Genomic DNA, 12,698 nt, shown 5'->3' with positions numbered 1-12,698 from the left:
AGTGCAGGAGTGGCAGCTCCCAGAGCTGAGCGCTGCGGGCAGCACCGACCAACATGCTCTCCTATAAAGCAACGTTTTAAAAGCCAGGTTCTTAACTAGAAAGATGCAAAACCGTAATATCCATGAAGATCCTATTACCTAGGAAGAATCTGACATTTTGCTGCGAATGCGGTGTTGGGATTGATTTATTCTTGGAGTGTTCTGCACGGCTGGCAAAGAATAATGTTCCAAAATCGGTCCATCTCCCAAGGGGTCCAATTTTTCTTCCTGGGTGTCAGCGAGCCCTGACTCACTACAGTGCAGCTGACAGGGGCTGCCATGCTTGTGGCACACTAAGCAAAAAACAAAAGACCTAAGGACGACCTTTGAACACCACAAAGGATGGGTATGTTTTTCATGTTATCTTTTTAATTTATAGTTCATAGTTACTGCATAGCCTGTGCTTTAATTACTCCATAGACTTACCTTGATGTGTTATGTTATTAAATGACTTAGGGATTACACCTTTTACCCAACTGTTTTTCAGTACTTATATCAGGGTGTTCTTAAAAGAAAAAAAAAGCTGAGTAAAAAAAACCCAATGTGAAAAGTAGCCGAGTTGAGCTAGGGCTTTGTAAATGATTGTTGAAGTAAAAGATTTTAGCATGATTGAAAGAAATGACTGATGTGTGGGGGGATAACTTTTCTAAGTTGTTTTTATTTCCAGGTTTCAATGTAATTAGGCTACTGAGCGGATCAGCTGTAGCTCTGGTAATAGCCCCTACTGTATTACTGACAATGCTTTCTTCTGCTGAACGAGGATGCCCTAAGGGCTGTAGGTGTGAAGGCAAAATGGTATATTGTGAATCTCAGAAATTGCAGGAGATTCCCTCAAGTATATCTGCTGGTTGTTTAGGTTTGTCCCTTCGATATAACAGCCTCCAAAAACTAAAATACAATCAATTTAAAGGTCTTAATCAACTCACCTGGCTCTATTTAGACCATAACCACATCAGCAATATTGACGAAAATGCTTTCAGTGGAATACGCAGACTAAAAGAGTTGATCTTGAGTTCCAACAGAATCTCCTATTTTCTTAATAATACCTTCAGACCTGTGACAAATCTCCGGAATTTGGATCTGTCATACAATCAGCTGCAGTCTCTGGGATCTGAACAGTTCAGGGGCTTAAGGAAGCTGCTGAGTTTACATTTGCGGTCCAATTCCCTACGAACCATCCCTGTTCGAATATTTCAAGATTGTAGGAACCTTGAACTCTTGGACCTGGGTTATAATCGCATCCGAAGTTTAGCAAGGAATGTCTTTGCAGGTATGATCAGACTGAAAGAGCTTCATCTGGAGCACAATCAATTTTCTAAGCTCAACCTGGCACTTTTTCCAAGGCTAGTCAGCCTTCAAAACCTTTATTTACAGTGGAATAAAATCAGTGTGATAGGACAAACTATGTCCTGGACCTGGAGCTCATTACAAAGACTTGATTTATCTGGCAATGAAATAGAAGCTTTCAGTGGACCCAGTGTTTTTCAGTGTGTGCCCAATTTACAGCGCCTCAACCTGGATTCAAACAAGCTCACATTTATTGGTCAAGAAATTTTGGATTCTTGGATATCTCTCAATGACATCAGCCTTGCCGGGAATATATGGGAATGCAGTAGAAACATTTGCTCTCTGGTAAACTGGCTTAAAAGTTTTAAAGGGTTGAGGGAAAATACAATTATTTGTGCCAGCCCCAAAGAGCTGCAAGGGGTGAATGTTATTGATGCAGTGAAAAACTACAGCATCTGTGGCAAGAGTACCACGGAAAGGTTTGAACTAGCACGAGCTCTCCCAAAGCCAACGTTTAAACCAAAACTCACCAGGCCTAAACATGACAGCAAGCCCCCTCTGCCCCCAACTATTGGAGCCACCGAATCCAGCTCCGAGCCCGAGCACGACACAGAACACATCTCCTTCCATAAAATCATAGCAGGCAGCGTGGCTCTTTTCCTGTCTGTGCTGGTGATCCTGCTGGTGATCTATGTGTCATGGAAGCGTTACCCTGCCAGCATGAAGCAGCTGCAGCAGCGCTCTCTCATGAGAAGGCACAGGAAAAAGAAAAGACAGTCGCTGAAGCAAATGACTCCAAGCACACAGGAATTTTATGTAGATTACAAACCTACCAACACTGAAACCAGTGAGATGCTGCTGAATGGAACAGGACCCTGCACGTATAACAAATCAGGCTCCAGGGAATGCGAGGTATGAACCATTGTGATAAAAGAGCTTTTAAAAGCTGGGAAATAGTGGTGCTTTATTGAACTCTAGGGACTATAAAGGGAACGTTTTTCTCACTTTTCTGGCACAGCTCTTCCATGTCTCTTTTTTGTACATTCATAATACTGGTCATTTTACTCTCATACATAATCAACTCATTGAAATTTAAATACCGCAATCAATGTGAAGCCTGAGCTCTGGTTTAATACAATACCTATTGTACAAACCCTCTACTGATTTCATTAAAGTCTCTCTTGTTTTTAAATAGAAAACTTCTTTCATAAGTAATCCACTGCACCTGCACCAACTGTGCCTCTGTTTAGGGAGAAAAACGACAACAATGAAAAAAAATAATCAAACTCAGAGTGTCCCCCTCTGTCTCCCCAACCCCAGTCCTTGCTCTCAAACTCACTTTTTGAACCCAGAATGAAGTAAAGACCCAGGTACTGTAGCATCATATGAATTCTGAGTTGTCTGAGGAGAGAGATGGTGCAGGAACAGCTCTGAAAAAATGCCTGATTGCTGCCCAACGCAAGAGAGACTAAAAAGCACCCTCAGGATATGAGGTATCATACCAGACGCAAAGCAGAGGGAAACCTAGGCTTAATAAAAAATTAAAAATAAAAAGGTACAGTGGGATTTACTGTACTGCATTATAACACAGTGTTTCCAGGGCTGATAGCTAGCAATTGAAACCTGTTTATGTGACTTCATACAAAAGGTGCCAGTGTTTATCCCTACAGCCAGTTGCCTTTCAGAAAGTAGTCAAAAGGCATTCATTAGATGAGGAGCAGAAATTCCTTATTGATGCAATTAGAGGAACCCAAATGTGCAGCAGCAAAAGCAAGACCACTTCCTGCACACATTTGTTTCAGCTCTCATTAGGAATTCTCTTTTCAAGACTGTCAAAGGCATTAATGTAGCTGAGGAAACCATTAAAAGCTGTCATTTTCTTCCATTTCTGTTTGTTTGCTGGGCTAGGCTTGCTAAGGTTGTGTGTTATGTTTTGCACAGTGTCCCTCTAATAACTAAATAAAGCTTCGTTACTTAAAATGCCAAAGACTGTGCATTTTAGACATACCACAGCTGCAAAGAGCTTTCAGAGAAACCTGGTTACTCACTGATCTGAGAGGAGTGCACCCAAAAATCCTTTTATATAAATCCAAGACAAATTATTTTTCTCTCTTACCAAAACCCTAATGACATTACAGAATTCACAGATACTCAGTTTTAATGTCCAGTCATCCACCAGTGGTTCTGGGCAAAATACAGATTAGTAACCCAGCTATTCTCTGCCTTCTTTCTCCCAAAATCACATATTTTGTTGGTTGCAGAAGAATATAATACCTCCCATATTTGCAAATAAATCATACCTCTTATTTTGATTATCAGGAAGGGAAGGTATGAAATAATACAGCAGCACCTTTATAGAAGCAAGTCAGTAATTTAATTATCTCTATTTTGCAACTTGATTTGGCTTAGTAAACTGCACATCTTCAATCACTTGGGAGGGAATGTTTCTACAAAGCAGTTTCACTGCAGCAGATTAGAAAAAGCAAAACCTTAGCAGAAGGCTTTCCTGAATTGTTACTGGAAAAAACCCAAACACAGACAATCACCTTGAAAAATGCTTGATACAATGAAAACAAAGCTAGAAACATCTCTTAGAAGAACTAATACACTTGAAGGGGTTGGTTTGAGGTTTTTTTCATATAATGAAACCATTCTCATTTTCAGGAACTGTAGTGAGGAAATAGCTGAGGGTGGGAGCTTGAGACTGTACTGAGCTCTGCAACAGAGACCCCATTTCCCTGAGCACAAGGACCCCACACCATTAACAGTGCAAATGCTTGAGGCACTTCAGCAGCACAGCAGAGCTGCACCTGAGTTGTACCTTGGAAGCTGCTATTAAAAAGTCAATACACATTTAATTATCTTAGCTACTAGAGATAGCTTTCAGTTTTCTACCAGCAGGTCTTGGTTATTGTCTGTACTGAAGGATTAGAGTTTGCTATAAACTTTGTGTTAAGAACCATCCCTGTACTTCAGAGGCTTTCATCTCTGCAGTGGTGACTAACATCAGGCACAGCCAAAACACAAGAGATTTGGTCCAAAACATATGATGTTCATATATACATACATACACGTGTGTATGTGTGTACAAATATAAATACATACTAAAAAAATTTATATTTTGATATTTAGTTTTAGGACTGCTAACTGCAATCAGAAAATAATTTCATACTATTACTTTAGAATTTTTGTTATTCAAAAATATTCAATACATCTTCTAAAACTTCTTAATGGACTGTGATTGTGAGAGTTGTCTATAATTGAGATGGAGTTTATATGCTTTCCTTTGTGTTTCTTTAATGCCTTGTTCTAAACACAACTAGTCAAAAAGAACCAACCCACAACCTCCTTCAGAAAGTGATACCTGTAAAATCATCACTAGCTCCCTTTGAAAAATATTTAATTACAGGCATGAAAAAGAAAATAAGACCAGTCCATGCACAGACATGCTCAGATCAACTAATTCATTCCTTGCCTGAAAAACTCCAGCTGCAGGTATTCCCAAACACATACCACACACACAGGTCAATGTGTGTCATTGTCATTGGTATTGAAGCCACTGACCACACAAAAAACATGCCCAGTGTAACTCTGAACCTTCTCACAAGGCCTGTGAGCCAAGGTCATAAATCCCACTCTAGTGCCTATGGTTTAGAAAACAAAACCAGCTCCTCAACACCTTAGAACACATTATGAACCCCCTGCTTTCATGTGGGCAAAACCCACATGAACTCAGCTAAACTGAGCCTCAGCACTGTCAAATAAAATACTCCAGAAGTGACTTGTTTTGGGTGGCAAGGCCACCAGAGTCACAAATTCTAATAATCTTGTGGGAATTACTTGGTGTTAGCTGAGCAGCTTTTAATCCCTGTGAAAGGATGCCCCTCTCCTGGATACAAATGAAGTGCTGAAGCCTCAAAGGTTCCAGCAAAGAAATGTCTCCTTTGCTTCTCTCCAGTATCTAAAATCCTGATCCCACTTTGTCTCAGGTTTTGGATGGTTTGGTGCTAGTCTCTCACAAAACTGTTAAAACCTTGCTGGGGTGATGCCAAGGAATCCTCAGAAGATGTCAAAGTAAGAGCCACAGCAGCTATGATGCCTCTCACAAACCTGTGAGCCTTCACACAAGCATTTTAGGCACTAAGTTGAGGAAGGAGATGTTACTGAATGCCTCCAATGACCCGGCTCTTCCTTAATGGAGCTGGTATCACCTACATATTCCAATTTCAGGAGAGCAGCAATAGGTTTTGAAGGTGTTTGGAGCTTGTTTTGCTGCACGTTTTTGGGATTCTTAGTAATTTACTATTCCTTTTCCTGAGTCATGTATGGTGTTCTGGGGCTATCACTGAAGCCAAGGCTTTTCAAGATGCAGACAAAGTGCAGGGTTATCCCATGCCCATTGTCATTTCCATTGGTTTTGCAGTCTACATTTATTTTAAAGATGTTGAGACAAATATTAGGTGGAATCACCAGACTGCTTCATTTTATTGTAGCACCCCAAAATTTTAAAGGCAGTCAGGACTTCCTCTGTGAGACACTGTAGAAACACCTTTCAACAATCTCTTAATATTCATTGTTTACAAGAGATGTTGCAAGATCATGCAAACAGACACGACTGATTTCAGGTAACTTGTTGGATCACACAGCAGCTGAGTACTGGGAGTGTAATCCAGTCCCCTCACACCAAGACATCCTCGCCAGTGGATTACTTGGCCTCTGAACGACTTAGCTCTTGGAATAGTCAAGTGCCATTTCAGAGTAATAAACCACACAGAATGCACATCTTCGGAAAAACAAAATAACTGATGTACTAAGCAAATTTGAGGAGACTGGTAATGTTCATTCACTGTGTTGAGATTACCTCCAGCAACTGCACAGTTAGAGAATAATAATGAGAACAAGTGGCTTGAGTATAATGACTGCAAGCTTCTCTGCTGGCTGGTTTTCACGACTCGCTATCTGCACTTCCACAGTCATCACAGCTGAAGGTTTAGCAGTGCTCTCTTTTCTTATTACTATGAAATGGTGAACCTTGATATAAAATTCAATTGCAAAATGAACATAAATGTACAATATTCCTGCAAACACAATTAGAAATTTTCAGTTTGCTGCAAGCAAATGGTCTTTGCTGTCAGCCCTCAACGCTAGATAAATATTCCATGGATGAATTTCTGTGGAACAATAGTGACATCCAGTGGGTAGGGAGCTTAATCACGGCTATCTCCTGCATATATCAATTCACAGAGATGTGTTTGCCTTTTCCCTTTGCATCCTTCTGTATCACACAGCAGTAGCATCAGGCCCTCACAAAATACCGAGTACTCAACTGGATCTGTGTACAGGAGCCATAACCTGAATGTAGTGAATACATGGAGAAAATAAAAGTAGATGAAAGCTGGCAGGAAATGGTCTATCCAGTGTGTGAGTCACTACTGCCAGCAAAAGGCAAGGAGCATATAAGTAAGCAAGGGTAGGAGCTCTAACAAGTTCGTGGCCACTGATTTAGAACTAATTATTTATAAAACACCACTTTACTAGACTAGAAAATACACTCAGGCCACAAACAACTCATTCAACTTCCTAACAACAGAAGACTAAAAAAAAATTTTTTTTAGTTTATTTTTATAATAATGAGAAAGATATTATTAGACAGATATTACTAGACATCAAAAGGAAGGGCAACTCACCACCTGGGAACAAGTCAAAGTAAGAGCTTCTTCTCAAAAACACAAAATGTACAGACACAAGAGGCAAATGATGAAAGATCAAATTCACAAACAATATTAAAGTCACACAACGGGAAACATGACATGAATATGCAGCATATTTGCTTGGGCAAAACCTCTGGCACATTTTGCTGCAACTACATTAGGTCTCAGTAACTCTGTGCCAATGTTACTGGCATGATTTTAAACCACAGTGAAGGAGGTAAGACAATGAAGTCAGGATTACAGCTCTGCTGATAGGCTTCAGATTTCATTGCCCCTAAGAAGGTGCACAGAACCTCATTTCACTCCACACTGGAGGAAATACAGTTGTAATTCTAACTTTCGATGTTTTTAGGTGCATTGGGAAGTCATCTATCAGTCCATGCTCTGGTGCCTTGCTTTTCACTCCTAGCGAGGCTTTTGAGAGTGGGTGGCATCACAGTGGGACAGAATGTGGTTGTGATGTGATTGGCAGGGTTAAAGTCAAACTCTTCCCTGGCATCACCTCCAACAGAGCACAGCAGAGCACACAAGCAGTAAAAAGTGACTGAGCTCAACAGCTATGAACAGATCACCAAGGAGGTCATAATGTAATAAAAAGGATTTTATCCAAGACTCTCTGGGACAATTAGCTGTGAGATGATGGCCAACATTCTACCTACCAGAGAACCTGCAAATCTCATTTAGAATGAGCACAAACATCATAAAAGATTTGCAGGTAGGCAGTACCTTTTTATTCAGAATTTCTATTTCTCCAACACCGCATTGAGACCACGTATGACTTCATAATTACACTTTAACCTTGCTAATTTCCAAGCGTTTTGTGACAGCCAGAGCCTACTAATACACTGTAAGGACATGTGAAAACCAAAATAACATAATTACTCACCTACTTACCCACCAAACCAGGACAGAAATGCATTACAAGGTTTAGTGCTTCACTACACCACTGAGAGGAAATCATCGGCTCAGTTCTGTGTGCAAACCCTTTTCCTCCCCAGACGAACAAACCCACTAACTAGCCAGGTCAGTCTCTCAGGACCCTAATTCCTTAGTGCCAGAAGAAAGCAAACCTAACTGCAGTGATAGTGGCAGCAGCCTGCAGAAGCTGCCACCATGAACTCAGCCTTTTTAGTTACTGTCACCTGAAATCCAGCAGTAGCCCCTGTACTTGCCAAGGATTATCCTGGCGCTCTATCCCACAGTGTGGTGTATTAATCATAAGAAAACACTGCATTTTCATGGGCACTTCTGTTCATGTCCATAATTATACTGAGAGATGAAAAAAGAAAAAAACTCAGGGAAAGGACTGCAATGTGGCTTACAGTACTAGTAAAACATCAGGAAGGGTCACTCAGCTTTTCCAGAACTCAAAAATCTGGATTTAAAAGATACAAAATGATAGATAGATAGATAGATAGATAGATAGACAGACAAAAATGGAATGTCAAATAAACATTTCTGCATCTCTTAGAACATCTCTTTAAACATCTAGGTTTTTTTAAATTGCTACTGTCAGGTTCTGGGCATCTTTAGACATCAAATATAAACCTTCTCTTCTCTTTCACACCTTACTAAATGAAAGGAAGAAAATACCTTCCTATAACATAACACATACTTTCAAAAGCTGTGGGACTGAGCTGGTATTGGAAAAAATCTAAACATATTCCATTTTATTATTTTGTTCTTTCTTACATGATTATTTACCACACCTGTAGAAATGGTAAGATACTGCTAACAGGTAACAGGTACATAATTCTAGCTGAGCGCATCCTCCTGGCATTTATTTTGTGCTTCATAGCAAATCCTAGCTTATGCTGTTGGCTCTTAACATGTGCCCTTTATGGTCAGGAACAACTTACTGAATGTTTGAATGCCCGTCCTTTAACTAGTGTTAGAATAAATAGCACTGTAGAATTCATGGTTCTGGTTTTTTTGGGAACTTATATTTTCCAGTTCCTTAAAGGCTGCAAAACTCACAGACAGACTCCAAACTAATGCAATGAGATTACCATCCGCTTCCTGGTTCAGCTGTAACTCAGGAGAAGAGGTGCACCAAACATTCAAAGATGCAAGCCAGGATCTCCAGTGAAAGCTGGGCATCCCAACTGCCTTGGTAGCTCTTCCCTTCACTGCCCTCAAGATTACAAACAGCTGTAGATGAAGGAGCTGTGAAGACTGAACACATTTTTTGCTCCAGTGTTGATAATAAGCAATAGTAATACATTAGTCATACAAATCCACTGAAAAAACAATCATCATAAATGGATTTTTCGTTCCAAAAATACAGACTCCATAATGTATATTCTAGCATACACATTGTCTCGTTTGCTTTTCTATGTTAAACACATTGTTTAACATTGCAGAAGCATCTATTTGGCCTGTGCGAAGTTGTGCAAAAGCTGCAGGTGATAAAAGCAGAGAAAGGGAACACAGTTTATAAAAAGCAGACTGGAGTCAAACAGAAAAACACTTCAGACTTCATCTTAATTAGTATGCTGTAACTCTTTTCTCAGTCTCCTATAGATTATGCTGTTTATTTTAAAACAGACTACAGCAAAGGTTTTCAAACCTGCAAATGGGAATTTAAACACCCAAATCTCACCCATTTGTTGCACCAGTAGACCACTTAACCTTTGTGACAGAACATTATCTCCTCCAGATTTGTCCCCAGAACTGGAAATCTGAACAAGAATCAAGGGTCTACAAAGTGCTCTGGCCAGCTCCATGGAGCTTCTCTAAAAAATTACTTCCCCAGAGATTTTGGCAAGTTCTCTTGCAAGGAAAGGAAGCAGCTGTACCTCCGTGAGGTGCAGCTGGGGCAGACCTACCTCAGTAACACTGGGAAGGCTGCACATTGAAAAAGGGTGTTTCCTGGGGAGCTGCCTTCTGACCTGCTACACAAAGGACTGACACTAATTCCTGGCACACAGTTACAGTGAACTTGTCTCAGAAAATAATTAACTATGGTTCACTTTAAAAAACAGCTACAGATTCTCAAGTCTGGGGTTTTTTTAGCTAGAAGAGTTTATTCCCCACGTTCCTCACTAATAACAATCATAGTAACCTTAAACAAAAATATTTAGCCAAAGTATGAGAAAAGGATCATCCCTTCCTCTTCAAAAAAGAGTAACATCAAATAACCATTCCAGCACATCAGAGTTCTGTTAGCAGTGCACTATTACTTGTAATCTGACACTTTCAGATGCCAGCATTAGCCTTGCAGCCATCTGCGATATGAGTCATATCCTCAGAGCAGTGCAGCTTCATTCCACCCTGCTCCAGAGCAGCCAGCTTCTCCTGAAACACCCTGAGCTACCCAGACACATCCACACTGCACATCACAGCCATCTCCAATTCAGAAATTCATTCCATGTGCTCTCACGGCTGTGACTCACAGTGTAATACACTTACTATCCTCCTTCCAACACAGGATCCTTCCAGACGGGGATGGAAACCTGTCTGGGAACTGCTCCTTGCACATAGCATGAACAGGCTCTCCACTTTGGGAACTAAATGCTTAGTTGTCCCTACTTTAATTTATCTTTAACAACAGCTCCCGGTTACATTACTGATACAAAATGCGGGCCTGCAGCAAAACCCAGCAATATTATTACCTGAGTTCAGGAGCTCCAATTACCAGGCAGAAACTTGTCCTTCATTAAAGAACAGATTTACTCCAAGCACACATGGTACTGGACAACACCTTCTACCCATCCCTGCTGATGCTCGCAGCACAAACAAGTGCTTCATTTTTTTAGTGAGCAAGTCATCACAGAAAATATGAGGGAGAGCATTCCAAATGAGAATCCTGAACACTGACCCAGGCTGAGCAGTAAGCAGTAACGTTGCAGGGAAAAGGGAGTGTGAGTGCAGTGCAGTTGCCCTCAGTTTGCAGGTACTCAAGTCCAGCATGGAGGTCTGCTTTTATGAAAGCTTAGTAAAGCACAGGAAATTAAGCAGTTATGCACAGTTCCTTGTTATCCAAAGGATAGTTTGTCTGTAGCCATAGCACATAATGGTAAGTTCTGATGTGCAAGAACAGTATAAAATAATTTGAAATCATAACGTAATGGATTGTGCTGCCAAATCTGAAAGCATGTTGGATTTGGACTGTATCAGTATCATAAATTAAAAATATCTATCTATCAGTAATACTAATAAAATGTGTTTTAACAAAGCCACGGAACTACTCATATGTATGCTTTGGCTTTATGTATAAACTGACATGGCAAATTCTAAATTTAACCAAGCCAATTTCTTTTAAAGCCTCATCACACTAATTACATCCATCAAGTGTGTAAAATACATTTTGTCAGCTAAGAACAGAGGACTTAAATTAAATGTAAATCCTTACTCAGCACTTGAAGCTGTTAATGGCTCAAAGTCGTTAATGAGATGATGAAAAGAAAATGCTACTGCAGAGTCTGTAGTGAGAATTTATTACAAGTACTCATTGCTTCCATCCAGTTCATATTCTCAAAGTGTCCCACATTTATGTCAACACCCCAGTATCAACAGAGAAGGATATCAAAATAATGTTCTTTGCATGTAGATGTGCTCGTGTACACATCTGAGGCTTGAAAGGCATTTCCAAGAGAGATGGATGCCCTTCTTCCCTAACCCAGAGGCTCCCAGAAGAGCTGGTGAAAAGGCCTGAAGTAGGGGATACTGTCAGAATGGTATTTTAGCTTAACTTCCTGGCATTTTAATTCATCAAATAGTATGAACACTAATGGCTGACTGCACAGCTGGGCTTACGTATTTTTATAATGAATTTTGATAGATCCCCTATTAGAATTAGCTCAGAAGAGCACTGGGAAGAAATTTACAGAACTAAGGATGAACTACTGCAGGGTGGGGGAGGACATGAGAGTTAAAGGAATGTATTCCTGTTTTCCAAATCTTGCAGATTTAGTTCCAGTTTAGCAACATCAGGATTTATGAATTTTCATCCTTTTCACAGACTACAGAATTTTCTGTCTCTGCCTATAACCTTAAGGAGGGTTATTAAGGTAATTTCCCAGTTGCAGAAAACCCCTAGGTCAGGTTTAGTTCTCACTGAAAGGAAAAAGATCATTATTTTTATTTCTTTTTTAGATTTCTCTCTCCCAGTCCACTCCCTTTCTTTCCCTCAGTCTGAGCTCTTCTGCTCTCTTGATTAGCTATTTCACAGAAAGAAAAAGAAAATCCAAGAGCTACATTTAAGTGTACCAGATGCCCTTGAATTTCTACCTTGAATTTCGACCCTGCAAAGCCTTGCTTACAACCTCAGCTCCAGCAGCAAGTGAGCTTCCAGGAACAAAGAAATGTTAGAGACATTCTCACAATAGTTTTATATTGCTTCCCCCAGTAGAGAAGACTCATTGATCAGAGTAAATAAAATGAGGTACAGGGAAGTGATTCATGCTCAAACACTCTGGAAAAAAAAATAAAATAAAGCAGTCTGGAATATTTGTCCCCTCTGCAGGAACCCTATCCCATCAACTTTTAGTGAAAATTAACATAATGTTCAAAAATTATTACGCGTGAGGAAACAAAAGGTATCTCAAATGATGGCCTTGCTGTAACAGGATGCTGATTAGCTACAGAGAATTGAATTTTTGGTATCAGTGCTTTATTGGGTCACTATATGGATGTGACAGACAAGACACTTCCCTCAAC

At 40.1% G+C, this 12,698-nt stretch overlaps 2 protein-coding genes across 7 annotated transcripts in view; one reads left to right on the top strand and one right to left on the bottom strand.

The window, feature by feature from the left end:
* Positions 1 to 12,698, bottom strand: part of CTNNA3 (catenin alpha 3) — a 431,590-nt gene that overhangs the window by 243,535 nt on the left and 175,357 nt on the right. The window lies entirely within an intron of this gene.
* LRRTM3 (leucine rich repeat transmembrane neuronal 3) overlaps positions 7 to 12,698 on the top strand; it is a 77,985-nt gene continuing 65,293 nt past the window's right edge. For 2 of the 3 annotated variants that reach the window (XM_008642755.2, XM_017746369.1), the window contains exons 1-2: positions 7 to 385; positions 707 to 2,238. In XM_008642755.2, coding sequence (XP_008640977.1) covers positions 382 to 385; positions 707 to 2,238 — 1,536 coding nt within the window. In that variant the 5' untranslated portion in view covers positions 7 to 381. The other variant, XM_017746368.1, reaches the window with a different exon arrangement.

This window comes from Corvus brachyrhynchos, unplaced genomic scaffold (assembly GCF_000691975.1).
Source record: "Corvus brachyrhynchos isolate BGI_N302 unplaced genomic scaffold, ASM69197v1 scaffold279, whole genome shotgun sequence".
Taxonomy (NCBI): Eukaryota; Metazoa; Chordata; class Aves; order Passeriformes; family Corvidae; genus Corvus; species Corvus brachyrhynchos.
This window is presented reverse-complemented; position numbering and strand designations above follow the sequence as displayed.